Source organism: Tenrec ecaudatus, chromosome 8 (genome assembly GCF_050624435.1).
Source record: "Tenrec ecaudatus isolate mTenEca1 chromosome 8, mTenEca1.hap1, whole genome shotgun sequence".
NCBI lineage: Eukaryota > Metazoa > Chordata > Mammalia > Afrosoricida > Tenrecidae > Tenrec > Tenrec ecaudatus.
In genome coordinates, this window is record NC_134537.1 from 123,113,941 (window position 1) to 123,129,093 (window position 15,153).

The following is a 15,153-nucleotide window of genomic DNA, read 5'->3' on the forward strand; positions in this document are numbered from 1 at the left end:
GGGGGCGGGGGGCGGATGAGGGGATTGTGCTGCATTAAACGCTGGAATTGAAGTCTCTAAAAGTTCAGAAAAATCACAGCCAATAGGCCTTGTCGCAGACAAAGGCAGGGTCCCGCGGAGCTGATGCCCCCAGGACCCGCGCCCTCCCCGACCCCGCCCCCGCCCCCCACGCGGCTCTAGAATCCCCACGGGCCTCCCGAATTCTCACGCTCAAAGGGCTGGGGGGCTGCGGGGCGCTGCGCCCGGGCCACCCCGTTACCAAGCAACAGGATGCCCGGCCGTGCAGCTGCTGAGCCCACGGCGTGGGGGAGACCGTTGGGCAGGGAGAGCCTGGGCGCCAGGAATGAGTGCGGGTAAGCGCGGCGCGGGGGCCTGTGCCCGGAGGGACCGGGCGGGAGGGCAGGGCCGGGGGGCGCGGCGCCAGCTCCGCCTCTGGACCCCGAAGCCTCTGGGAGTTCCCAGAACTGCTGTGGAGCGTGGATCTTCCGGTCCAGCCGCACATCCCGAGCTCAGCCCTGGTCCCCAGCCACCCCCACTCCGGAGCCCGCGCCCCGCCGCTGCGTGGCTCCAGCGCGCCCTCCGGCGGCTTCTTACGGGCCCGCGTCCAAAACCCCACGCCCACCCCCTTCCCACTCCCGTTCCAGGCAAAATCGAAAGCAGATTTATGGTTCGGTTACAGCAAAGCATCTCGAGGAAGACAATGAAGTTGACTCGGTTCTCCTTTCAGCGTCCAAAATCCTAAATGCCTCTGAGGGGATAACGCACAGCGGTGGAAATGAAGCAGGTACAGTCTACAAGGCCACGGCCGACGTGGTTGTGTCTTTTGCTACAGGTCATGGGTAGGATTGCCAACGACCTCCAACCCTAACGAGTAACTAGTGCCGAGTGACTCCCCCTAACTGTTCTTGCTGTTCAAAGGTGCCCTGGTGGCATGTGTTTGGGGCTGCCAACCACAAGGTCCCCAGTTCAATCTCACCAGCCTCTCCACAGGAGAAAAGGCAGCCCGCTCTGCTGAAGACAGAATCTCAGAAACCCCCAAGGGGCAGCTCTGCTCTGCCCTGGAGAGCTGCTAAGTGTGCCGTGCAGTCTTAGCAGTGAGAGCGTTTTGGCAGCAGGAGTCGGCGTTGGTCCTGTGGTAGAATTCTTGCCTTCCTCTGGGCCGACAGTTGCAAGCTCCTAACTCGCACCTACAGGGCCTCTGTGCATTGGAATCAACTGGGCCGGGAAATAACAATAGCTTCTCATCTTGTCGCCATTGGTGCCCTGCCCGGAGTACTGCATCAACAAACCACCGTAACTGATGCCACTAGACCAGGTGTTTAGCGTTTCTGCGTTGTTGACTTCAAAAGGACAACTAATTCCCAAACCTTCACTTGTGCATTCTTTCATCGAACTGTGTTTTGAGCACACCTGCTCTGTATCAAGTACTGTTCTAGACATGAGGATCCACTGGGGAACCCATCTGCCATCCCGCGGTGCTCATTCCATGCCCTCAGGAGTGGGCAACAGAGGGCCCTGCGTCCGAGCTGGGAGGGAAGCGAGGCAGGTGAGCTCCGTGTTGGTGGTTGGAGTGTCCAGGTTTAAATGAGAAGGTAGAAGATCTCACCGGCCTGACAACCTCTGAACAGTGACCAAACAGAGGTAAAAGAATAGTCAATGCAATTTTCTGGGGAAAGAGCATTCCACACAGAGGGAACAGCAACTGAAAAGTCCCTGAGGTGGGAGCACGCCTGGCCTTTGATGGTCAAATCGTGTAAATGGAGCAGAATGTAAGGACATGAGTTGAGAGGGGAAAATGGTATGAGACACAGTCCCCTGTAAGGACTGGGGGCTGACTCTGAATAAAGCATGGAGCCCTAGAAAGTGTGATGCAGCCTTCTCCGGGCGCAGTTCGAGCCTTTTCTATAGAGTTGCTGTGAGTCACAATCGCCTCCATGGCAGTGGATAGCTTTTGCATTTTCTCTTCCATCTAAGGACTCCTGGCAGCTCAGTGGGATAGGTGCCGGGCTGCTGATCCCACAGTCTGCATCAAACCCAGCAACCAGACCCTGGGGGAAATGAGACTGTCTGTGCCCATAACAATTATCTGCTTCAAAAGCCATATAAAGAGTTGCTATGAGTCAGAATCAACCTTATAGTCAGTGGGGTTTCCCTCCCTTTCAGCTGGTAAAGGAGGCTGGTGGTGTACTGGATTATACATTGAATTGCTAACCTAAAAGTTAGTGGTTCAAGTCCACCAGCCACTCCTCAGCAGAAAGATGGGACCTTCTGCTCCAGGGAAAGATTTACAACCTTGGAAACCCAAAGGGACATTTCTACCCCAACCTTACTAATTCTCATAGGGCCACTCTGAGCCAAATCAACTCCCTAACAGTGAGGAGCAGTGGTGCACTTCCACTCATTGTTTAGGTCCCAGGTAATACACTAACTCCCTGAGAAAGCTTAAGAAATAAAATTTATTTTCAAGGTGAGGCCTGAGACCTTTCGTTCTTAGGCTTACAGTCAAGACTTTACAGTTGAAGTCTGTCTCCTTACATAATAAATTCAGTCTTTACCAAGCTACATATTTATAAATAACTAACAGAAATACAATGCTCTCAATGAGTGAAATTTAATTTGGGGTCTGGATGTGGAAGTAAGAATTAATATATACCTGTCTAGGAGCCTAAATGGCACTTCTGTGTAAGTGCCCACCAGCCACTCTGAGAGAGAAAGATAAGGCTTTGCTTCCCAAAAGATTGACAGCCCTAGGGACACAGGAGAGAGGGAGACGGGGGAAATTACGTGGGTGTTAACAAACCCAGGAACAAGGGACCAACAAGTGATCTAAAATCAATGACGAGGAGGGTGTAGGATGCCTGGTAGGGCTTGATAAAGCCCAATGTAACTGAGAGGAATTACTAAAACCTCAATGAAGGCCAAACATGATAGTGGGACAAGAAGAAAGTAAAAGGAAATAGAGGAAAAAACTAGGAGGCAAAAGGCATTTATAGAGGTCTAAATACAGACATGTACAAATGTAAATATATGTATCTATAAGGATAGTGAAATAGATCTATGTACATCTATTTATGTATTAAATATCAAGGTAGCAGACAGACATTGGACCTCTCCTCAAGTACTCCCTCAATGCAAGAACACTTTGTTCTAATAACCTGGCATTTCTTGATGCTCACCTTCCTGACATGATCACTGAAGACAAAATGTGGTGAAGAAAGCTGATGGTGTCTGGCTATCCAAAGATATAACATCTGGGGTCTTAATGGCTTGAAGATAAATAAGCGGCCATCTAGCTCAGAAGCAAAAAATCCACATGGAAGAAGCATAGCAGCCTGTGTGATCATGAGGTGTCAATGGGATCAGGTATCAGGTGCCAAAACCCCATAACACAAAATCATATCATGTGAACAAAGTGGAATAGAGACCCAAAGCCCATCTGTAGACAATTGGACATCCCTTTGCAGAAGGGTCACGGGAAGAGATGAGCCAGTCAGAGTGCAGTATAGCACTGATGAAACATACAGCTTTCCTCTAGCTCTTTAATGCTTCCTCTTCCTACCATCATGACCCCAATTCTACCTTACAAGTCCAGCTAGACCAGAGCATGCACACGGGTACAGATAAGCACTAGAAACACAGGGAATCCAGGACAAATAACTCCTCGGGACCAATAATGAGAAAATCAATACCAGGAGGGGAAGAGGAAGGTGGGGGGAGAAAGGGGAAAACCTATTTTCTGTGTATGTTGAATATGAAATCATTTTCAGCAGACTTCTGATTAGAATCCCCATATCTTTCTTAATTACTTCAAACCCGTCTCACTAACACCTATCCTGCTTTTCACTTTTGAAACAACTAGGGAATTTGCGATGACTTTAATCTGAATGCAAGTTCTTGTATTCTCAGTGGACTATAAATGTATCGAGGGCTGGAATCTCACCTCCCACTTACTGTGTACCATTGAGTCTATTCTATCTCACGAAGACGCTACAGAACAGAACAGAACTGGCCTATAGGGTTTTTAGAGGTTTCCAAAGCCCTGGTGGAATAGTGGTTACACGTGGGGCTCCAATCCATGTGATTAGCGGTTCAAAAACACACCAGCTTCCCACAGGAGAAAGGCCAGGCTTCTACTCCCATAAACAGTTACAATCTCAGAGACCACGGAGGGGTGGGGGTGTCGCTGTGAGTCAGCACTGGCTTGCTGGCTATGAGTGTGGGTTGGTTTATAGGGTGTCCAAGGAATCCTTATGGCACTAGGGGGCAAACATTCGCTGCTCACGACAAGGGTGTCCGCTCAGAAACGCCATCCACTCCATGGGAAAAGATGAGGCTTTCTGCTCCCAGGAAGATTAACCGTCTCAGAAACCTCGACAAGGTCACTGTATGTAGGATTGGACTCAATCATAATGGGTGATCTTGACAGCAGTAACACTTGTACGACTTAAATTTTAGCATAACTTCCTTGTGGTAGTCTGGGTACTTTGGAGAAACAAATCCACAGCAACTCATGTGTAAGAGAGAGTTTTATGTACAGATTAAGTGCGCATCAAGAAAATATCCCAACCCAGTGCTGCCCAAGCAGACAAGTCCAGCATTAACCCATTACCCATATGTCCAACACCAGTCCACAAAGTCCTCCTCCACCTCAAAAAACAGACACAACGATGCTGACTGCAGGAGGAAAGCCGAGTCAGTGAACGTGTAAACATCTCAACACTGGCAGGGGTCTCCACACGGCTGCCCTAGCACCCAGGGCTGCCTCGGGGTAGGTCCATGTGGCTTCTTGGGATGTCTTGTAGGAAGTCAGCCTTGCCAATTGAAGAAGGGGACTGGCTAAGGCAGCTGCACCCTGGTGCAACCATCACAAAGCAAGAGACCCGAGAACTTGAAAGGCGAGGTTCACCGAGCCATTTATCCCTCCGCCCTTCAATTAATCCCACATGTGTTTATCAGCCAGGTTGGCACAAAAAACTAACTCATTCCTCCAACTGGACACTCTGCAAGGACGTATGAAGGATGATGTGTGATTATGTTCGGTCTCTTGTGATCACTGGAGTGAGGCATAACTTCCTTTCCCAGTCTACTCTTGTGGTTACATGCTGTTGAGTGGATTCTGGCTCATAGCAACCCCCTGCTCAATGGCAGGAAACCCAGCCTGTCCGGCCCTCTCCTCACCATCAGGCCTATGTTGGAGCCCCAGGTGGTAGGCACTATGTTCATGGGTCTATTGGAGTTTTCTCCCTTTTTTCACATCCCTGCACTTTATGACGCACGATGCCCTTTGCCAGAAAGTGATCCCTCCCTGAGAGCATGTGTGAAGTCCCGGAGATGAGGTCTCACCGTCCCCACTTCTGTCGAGTATTCTGGCTGGGCCTCTTCCAACACAGATTTGTTTGTTCTTTTGGCACTCCGTGATATATTCAATATTCTTTCCCAACCCTGTCATTCAAATGCATGTGTTTGTTTGTTTTTTCTTCTCTCTTCCCTATTCATATTCCAGCTTTCACTTGCATGAAGAGCCCACTGACAAAGCTGTGGCTTGGGCTGTGTCCCTAACCAAGCATCCTCAAAGTGATATCTTGGCTTTTTTAACATTTTAAAGACTGTTTCGCAACAAATTTGCCAATGCGCAATTACCTTATTTGATTTCTTGGCCCCGGCTTCCATGAGTGTTGATGGTTGGATCCAAGTAAAGTGAAATCTTTGGCAGCTTCCATCTTTTCTCCATTGATCATTTGCTGTTGATTGGTCCAGTGGCACAGATTTTTATTTGCTTTTATGATGAGGTCTTGAGTCACATACTTCTATGTAGTTCTCTAAGTAAGTGCTGCGGGATTTGGAAATTACCTTTCTTTAGGAAATAAATAGCAGCCAAAGTCTCTGAAACTCTTAAGAGACGTGAAAGTTATTTTAATAGCCTTTAAAAATAGATCAAGCCGATCCTCTGCCTACTCTGCCCACGCTGAAACATCTGCGCATTACTGGAGAATGCCACTCAGGTTTGAATCATAACCAGGGATCCAAAACGAGCCCATTTTCTCCTTTTCAAGATAGCGCTTTCCCTTCTCCTATCCCCTGGAGCCTCCAGCACCCTCTCCACCTCCTCTCAACTCACATAATGGGGAGAGAAGGGGGACGCATCAAACAAAAACGCCCTAACCCTCACCTTTTAACTTCCTTCACCCTCACTCAAATCATAGTCCTTTTAAATGTTCTTGGGTTTCTGGAACCAAAAGAAGCATGATGGAGCAAGCTCAGGTCTGTGGGCGAATGAGATCATGTTTGTCAATGAAATTCTCTTAGGACAGCCTTTGTTTGCCCTGGGAAAATGAGCAGATGTACTGCCATGATGCCGGGGACGGGGAGAGAGGGGGGATGGGTTCCTCAGCTCAACTTTCCTGACCCTTTTCTCACGCATGCAGTGGTCAACGTTCTTGAAGCATCTGCTTTTTGTTGTTGTTTTCTAAAGAAAATTGATCAAGATTACCTCTTTGGAACTTCACAAAACAATCTCTGTACCTTCTGAGCTGACCTCTCTGCCTTGACTTGACTAGGCTAGCAGATCTCTCTGAAGTCATGACTTTTATTGAATCTATGTGAAGGCACCTACCAAGACAGATCTTTGTATCCCCAAGAGAACTTGTCCTCGGATAGTGCAGAAATGTTTAAATAACTTTTGTTTGGAACAAACCCCTGCATATTTCAACTGGATCCCTAGTGGCAAAACTTGCTATTTACCTCCATAGAAGCAGCAAGCGTCATAGAACCTATGCTACAATAAATGCTACATAAGTGCTATTTTTCTCTTGGATCTTGGCATAGAGTACAATAGAAATGCACATTATTAGAAATCATAAAGATCCCAGCTTTTTTATTATTTCCATAATATATTTTTATTAGCTTAGAACTTTTAGGAAATAATATGTCCTGTAGTGAAGAAAAAAAGAATATTTATAATAACTTTGACTGTAATATCTTTTTTAGTTTAAGCTCATTAGATATATATGTCTTTACTTAAAAGGAACATGAATAAAATCCTACTGTTTAATAATCATATCTTTTTTGTGTGTGACATCCATGCATAAAGAGTTGACTAAAGGATTTTTTTTTAAATCCCACTGCCAGTGACACGATTCTGCCTCAGAGGACCGCTAAGAGATAGGGTGGAACTGCGATTTTTGGTTTCTGGACCATGATTCTTTCTCCCTTAGAAAACTTCACCTTTCTCCCTAAAAGTGACTGTTGTGTCCAAGCGGCTGACCACGCAACCAGTTAGCAGTTCAATCCTTAACCCACTGGTCCACCAAGGCTCTTGATTAAGAGCTTTTCACTCACTGACTGTCATCAAGTCAATTCTGACTAAGTGACCCTGTAGGACAGGGTGGAACTGCCCCATGGGTCTCCAGGACTGTCACTCATCCTGGGAGTAGAAAGCCTCAGGGAGCAGAAAACCTCCGCTTCCTCCCATGGAGCAGCTGGGGGGCTCAGAGTGCTGGCCTTGCCCAGTGCATCACCCACCACACTGCCAGGCCTCTTCTGACTAAAGGATGGCAACTAAGAGTCACAATACTGTGTTCTGTGTCATGGGATTCTAGGCGATCTCTTCTTTCTGATTTGCACTTGGGTCTGCTTGAATTCGTTATTTTAGGATCTAGAAACGTCATGATATCTTCCCTTCATTGGTCCAGACCTTACTTCGAATTCCTTTTTAATCTCTCTGGGATGAACCTTGCAGACTACCAAGAGTTTAACTACCATTTTCTTCCCAATACAAATGCAAAACTAAGCAAGGTGCCCATAGATTCGCTGACTCCCCTCTTACTGGAGGTGGGATTGGCTCCAGGCCCACCCAGAACCAGTGTTGCTCAAGGGATGAGGGCCAGATGGGGACAACAATGCCATAGTTTACAGCCATCTCTGGAACATCCAGAAAACTTATGTTCCAAAGGAAAAGATAAACTTCTTTTTTCTAACTACTTCCCTTCAGACAGAAATTCTCAACCCAGGGTAGCAACAAATCATAACTCTTACCTTCACTCGAGACATTGAAAGCTGATTTATGTTCTTTGATGAAACTGATACAGAGTAACCAAATAAGCTAATGTGCAGATGGTGAGGAATGTATGTTGGAAAATTGGCAAATCGTCACAGATCTCGATTCTCTCTTCTAAGGAGGAACATACAGCTCTTTCTCGTATGTTGCTTATGGGACAAGCTACAATCAGTTACTTCAATTTTTTCCTATAAGCCAAAGCAACCCCATTAGCACCAAGTTGATTCCAACCCCCATGATAAAGGGGGAGTTTCGCAGAGGCTATAAAGTCCTTTATCTGGGGCCTCCATTTCACAAGGATTCCTCATTTGTGTGTGGGATATCTATGGCTGTAGTTCATATCCCAGAAACAAAGATATTTGGATTTTTGAGAGTTTGAGGTTTGGTGTGGCAAGTGAGAGGCTTATTCTAAAACTAAAAACACTTTAGCAACCTCTAGCAGATATTTTAAGCAAAGAGAGAATAATTTCTTATGTGACAAGCAGTGGGTTCTTTCTAATGTCAATAACCAAAGTTCTCATCTCTTTGTCTCATTATCCTAGAAATTGGGGTGACTGCTTTGGGGTACACATGCTTAAGACTGTAACATAAGAATTAAGTCACATGATGGTCTTTCCCTTTTGTGTTTCAGAATGTGGCTACAGAGCAGAATCAGAAAGTCAAGTCCAACCACGATCAGCATTGAAAGTGGGTATAATCTATCTTATTGTCACTAAAAATCTGTGCAAAGGACACCACGCTTAGTAAAGTAAACAGGCAGCAAAGAAGGAGAAGACCTTCAAGGAGATGCATGGACACTGTGGCTGCAACAACGGGCTCAAGAATAGGAATCATTGGAAGGATGGTGCAGGATGGGGCAGTGTTTCACTCTGTTGTGCTTAAGGTCGCTATGGGTTGGATCTGACTCGATGGCACCTAACAACAACAAATGCATATGCTTCTCCATTTTATCCCCAGAAAACTCTTCATGGAAATCCATTGGAGAGGTAGCAAGAATGACTAAGAGTCACCTGGCATTCAGATGGTCCTTTCTAAACAACAAAGAGGCCACTTTGAGGGATATTAAAAAGTCATAAGCATTCAAGTGATGCATACCAACCTAAAACTATTCAATCTTGCACTTTGTTTAATTTTCTTATAGGCTCTTCAACATCAATTGGAATCATTTCAGGCTCTCCGAATACAGACTTTGCAGAATGTTAGCATGGTATGTTGTTTTAATGTACACATGGGAATAAATCAAATATCACCCTATTCTTATAAGCAGATCCCACTGACCAGTTGATTAATTTTGATTGTTATCTAAGAGAAACCACAACATATTTCAGGCTCAACATTGGTTTTGAGAAAACCATGCCCTTCTCTCTGTTAGGCTTGTATTTAGATGTGAGCCCCACAGAAGTAGAGCTCCTCAAATTGTTCAAAGACACCTTCAAAATCCTATCAAATATCATCTACAAAGAAGTACTCTTTCATTACAAGTGCTAGAAAGCCCATGTCAATATGGCTTCAGAAAAAAATATATAATTCATTGGCTCAAGTAACTGAGTGATGATACACTTGAGACAGTCTCACCCAGATGATCAATATTCACATCATCAGGACCAAGTCTCACTCCATATCTTGACTCTGCTTTTAAGAGTAACAGATGCTCAAACTCGGTCTGGCAAAAAGGCTCTGGAATCTGGAGGCCTTTGTCCTTCTAGTTTCCAGTCAGGCAGATAGAAGAGCATGTCTTTTTTCTCTTATACTAAGGGCCTCAGCCAGATTCCAGATGATTAGTTCACATGCAAGACTTGAACCAATGACCGCCCAGAGGAGTGCAGTGATCTGACTTTTTTAGCTCTGAGTCACATGTGTAAATGTGGAGCTAGGATGGGAGTCAGAATCACCAACAGAACATGAACTTTGTCCAGAAGAAAGGAGAGGTAGTGTTAGCAAAGGGAGAGAGGATGGACCACAATGGTACAAAACACAAAAATTCTAAAATTCATTCTAAATTTCCTCCCAATGTCCTTGCATGGGAAGCAACTTCAGGAAGGCAGAATGAGAGGACCGGCTAGCTCTTCCGGAGGGTAGCAGAGTGGATTTGGTGGTAGACATCAAAGGTCTTTGACTGACTCAGTCATTTAATACTCAATGATCAGCTATAATTATTTCATTCATAAAAATTTTACTTTTTTCTAAATTAAGTCTTTTGTGACTTTATAATCATGTCATGTAATAAGAACATATTTTTCTTAGAGTCAAAGATGACAATAAACTAAAAGCCATAGTTTACACTCTACAAAATGGGAAATAATTTTGGTGTACAGGACATTTAGAGATAACTCAAACCTGGTGTCCTACTGGGTTAAACGTTGATCTGAAAAGCTAACAGTCAGTAGTTCGAACCCCCAGATGCTCCTCAGTAGAAAGATGAGGCTTTCTGCCCCTATAAAGATTTATAGGCTCAGAAACCTAAAGGGTTCGATGGAAGTGGATTTGGTTTTAGATCCCTAGTGGGTCTGTCAGGTAAACATTTGATGGCTAACAAATGGTTGGCAGTTCAAACCCTCCAGCCATTCCTCATGAGGAAGATGAGACCATTTGATCTTGTAAAGATTTGCAGCCTCAGAAATCTTATATATAGGGTCAAGATAAGTCCAAATCAATAACAGCGGGTTGGTAGCTATACCTTTGAATTATAATATCTATTATTATTATTATACACTAATATATTTATAGATCCAATCCTAATATTCTCAGTTTATCTTTTGAAGGTGCAATCTGAAATCAGTGAGATATTAAACAAAAGTATTATTGAAGTAGAAAATCCACAGCTGACACCAGAAAGAAATCAAGCTTCCAGAACACTCGTTGAAAATGATTTGGTATGTTACTGGGTACAAATGATTTCTCTATTTATGTACAAACATGCTGCTCCCATCATTTCTCTTCACTTGGTACATTCTAACTTTTTTCCTAGGAAGAATGGATGACCAGAGATGAAAACAAGGAAACCCACATCCTACAAACCCTAAAAGATGTGCGTCGATCTCCATCCTTATACAATATTCTCGTTTCTCTTAGGAGTTTGGGGGGGGGTGGGCATTGATGTAGTCCAGGAGCCTTGGGATCCCTGAGTGCATTGAAGGAGAAGGCAGTCCGTACCATCTGCCTGTCTACTTCAGAGCTTTCTACTCTTAGCGGTCACTAGCCAGGATGCACTCCCTAGCAGAGCTTTAAACCTGAGTCCCGGTAGCTCCCGGAGTAGAACGCACATCTCCAGGACGATGGCAGCCCTGTGTCATCTGGAAAGGAGAAATACAAGCGGAGTTTGACCGTCGCTCAGGAGGCGCGATCCTTCCCCCTTTTCCGTAACTGACCTAGTGCCCTGATCTTCCCCATGGAGATAGGAAGGGCTCCAGGGGGAGGTTAAATTTCTGTATCTAAACTCAAGTGATACTCACCAACCTCGGACCCTAAGGAAATAAAAGCAATTTCTGAGCAAATTGTGCAAACCGGAGTTGCTGATCTAAAATAGCAGTTCTTAAATAAGCATACTTGTTTATTTCATAACCGCCCAAGTCCCGGGTAAAATAACTCATTTTGGTTCCATCAACAAACCCTCTGTGAGCACTTTCTCAAGTTGCTGCAAACGTGACAAACGAGCGCGCATTTATAATGATTTCCTTCTGATCATCAGCCTACAGAGGACGAAGAAGAAATCTTCTCCGTGGGAGAAATGCACCACGGTGAGGACTCCAGTTCTCTGCAGTCCGTGGAGGAAAAGCTAAGGAGTGATAGTACTAACAGTGTCTCTCAGGATCTGAGCACTGCCTCGCAAACACATTTCAAGGACACTCTAGCTCTGAGAACATCAGCAGATAGCACAGCGTCAAATGTAAGTCTGAACCCTCCAGGAAGTGCCGACATGCTGAAAACCCACAACTACCGCTGCCGCTTTCCTCCTAACCCACCTCAGAACGGAGTGCCCCGAGCTGCCAAGGTCATTCTGGACGAACCCACAATTACGCTGCCTCTTCTCAAGCATGGATGTTGTGACAACCTGGATGACATCTGCCATTCTATCAAACACATGAAGGAAGAGCTTCAAAAGTCACACGATCGGGAACTGGCACTTACAAATGAACTTCAGACTTTAAAAATGGATACAAATGTGCAGAGTAAGGACAACTATGATCTGTCCCCCATTCACAAAGAAAAAGCTAATTTTGTTAAGGAAGATACTATTGAGAGTATCTTAAGTGAAGATAAAAAATCTAAAAGAATTAAAGAATTAGAGGCATTGATAAACAAATTACTTCCACTCCGACAAACAGTATCAAAAGTACACGTGAATTTTTGTAGGAAGTGTAAAAAATTATCTAAGAGTGAAGTGCACAGGGGAAAGAAGAGTGAGAAACATAATATAGACTGCCCCATCACTGGCAAGGGCATTACAGACTTGAAATGCTGGCCTAGGGCCACAGGAGACACATTCTCATTCCTTGAGCAAACAAAGCACACAATGAAAGACAAAGAAATGCAGTCATTCGTAGTGAAAAAAGGACCAGTTGGCTATGAGGGTGAGAAGACGGCTAAAGTTCATTCTGTGACTGAGCAGTGTGTTGCAAAAATTCATTATTTACAGAATTACCTAAAAGAATCCTTGCAGCTACAAAAACAAGTGGCAGAACTAGAGAATGAAAATCGAACTCTTAAAACCAAAATAAAGCCTCTTGTCTCTACCACACAGTCTCTGATTCAGAAAATTGAAACGTATGAAAAGCAACTTAAGAAATTTTCTGACGAAAAGAACACTACTCAACACAAGTTGACCAAGTCAGAAGAAGATGGCAAAGAGTATCTTAAAGAATTGAAAAATATGATCAGTAAGTACAACGTCCTCCAATGTCAAAATAAAACTCTGGAGGAAAAAAACAGCCAACTTTCTTTGGAGAAACAACAACTGATAGAATCATTAGATCAATTAAAAAGTAAGGAATACAAAACTCAAAACGACTTTGCCATTGTCAATAATGAAAATAATCGAATGAGCACAGAAATGGAATCAATGAAAACTAATGTTCGATTGATAAAAGATGAAAAGGAAATGTTAGAGAAAAAAACGTACCAACTTCTAATGGACAAAAGCTCCCTGGAAAAGGAATTAAAAGAAAACCAGCTGGAAATACTGCAGCGAAAAGAGAAAGAGAGACTGGCAAAAGCTGAGCAAGAGACACTGCTTCAAATAATAGAAACACTTAAAAACGAAAAACTTGACCTTGAAACAACATTGCAAGAATCTACTGCCGCGAGACAAATGATGGAGAGAGAAGTAGAGAATTTTCAAACCTATCAAAATACTGCACAAGAGACTTTCCTCAAAGAAATAAAAAATGCCAAATCTGAAGCAAATATTTATAAGAATAGCTTGTCAGAAACAACCAAGGAATGTGAAATGTTGTCCAAAATGGTGATGGAAATCAAAACGGATAATCAGATTCTAAAAGAAGAACTGAAGAAACACAGCCAAGAAAACATAAAATTTGAAAACAGCATCAGCAGGCTCACTGAAGACAAGCTCCTGCTCGAGAACTACGTAAGAAGCATACAAAACGAGAGGGACGCCATGGAATTTGAGATGCGGAATCTCCAACGGGAATATTTTCATTTGAATGATAAAATAGGTAACCAGCAGAATGACCTACCCCAAATGACTTATATCTCAAGACGGGAGAAATACCATTTTGACAACTCTGACAGTTACGAAAAATCTTCCAGTCCTAGGAGTAGAACTTTAGCATCTGACTTTAAAGGTGTGTATATTATAGTGGTTTAGTAGAGAGATGTGGTTAAGATGATTTTAACCTACAGAGACCTAGTCAGAGTACAGTTAGGAAACATTAAGATGAATATAATTTAGTTTTTACAACATTTGGGTTCAATTTAGTATATGATGGAATAGTTTGGGGATTTTGCACTTTTAATAAAATTGATATTATTATTTTATTAACTGGTGGTATTATGCTTATGAGTTGGGCTGATAACTGCCAGTTCAGCAGTTTGAAACCACCAGCTGCTCCTCAGGAGAAAGACTGGGCTTTCTACTCCAAAAAGAGTGTTACTCTTGGAAACGGGCAGGGACAGTTCTATCCTGTCTCGCGGGGTCACTGTGGGTTTCTCTTTTGGGGGGTAAGCGATAGTACATATGATCAAGCAACAGGTTTATTTATCATTATTTTCATGTTACATTTCTTTCTTTTTGTCCTCCCAGGAACACCAAGTAAACTGTATCAATTACTTTCTTCCAAGATATGTTAATAAATTTCTAAAAAATGTATTCAAGTATTTTTCTCATGAAATAATTTTAGATCAATTTTTCATAGTATCCCAATTGCCTCGTAGATGATTAAAATATATTCATTTTTAGAATTAGAGATGGGACTTTGGCATATATCCTTATGTTATCAAGAATTGTAAAGGGTCTGAGATTTAACCTTCTGGCATGAGGGGGCTTCAAAAGGTTCACAGAAAGATTCCATTATCTTTGATTAAATTTTCCCACGATCTTTTTGAAGCCCCTTTGGAACCAAATGTTTGTTAAAGCCATTGCACTTGAACCCAATTTCCCTGTAAGACATAGTAGAACTTTACCATGCAGTTTCCAAGACTGTGTTCTGAAACCTCTTTCTCCCACAGAGTGGCTAGTGGGTTGAATTGCCAATCTTTCAGTCAGTAGCTGAGTACTTTGAACCACTCACTGTGCCAACCAGGACTCCTTAGCTAATATGGGTCAGAGATAAACAGTTTATAACACGAGGCAAAAATATCAGCATTTTGAATCAGTTCTCCATTCCCCAATTCCTATAGTCAACTAGAACCAAATCAAACTCACTGCCATCGAGTTGATGCTGACTTAGCAACGCTGTAGAACAGGGTAGAACTACACCCCCCAACCCACCCACCCTCATGAGATTCTTGGGCTGCTACTCTTTACAGGAGTAGAAAGCCCCATCGTTCTCCTGAGGAGTGGGTGGTGGTTTCAAACTGCTGACCTTGCAGTTAGCAGCCCAATGTGTAACCACCACGCCCTTAGGGCTCAACTAAAG

The 15,153-nt window shown here is 43.8% G+C and overlaps 1 protein-coding gene across 1 annotated transcript; it reads left to right on the plus strand.

Annotated features, from left to right (window-relative positions):
- Positions 1-270: 270 nt before the first annotated feature.
- CCDC110 (coiled-coil domain containing 110) lies at positions 271-14,269 on the plus strand. Its single transcript, XM_075557239.1, has 6 exons — positions 271-353; positions 645-784; positions 8,688-8,743; positions 9,198-9,263; positions 10,819-10,929; positions 11,745-14,269. The coding sequence occupies exons 1-6, from the start codon at positions 271-273 to the stop codon at positions 13,881-13,883; spliced, it is 2,595 nt and encodes an 864-aa protein (XP_075413354.1). The 3' UTR covers positions 13,884-14,269.
- The last annotated feature ends 884 nt before the right edge of the window (positions 14,270-15,153 follow it).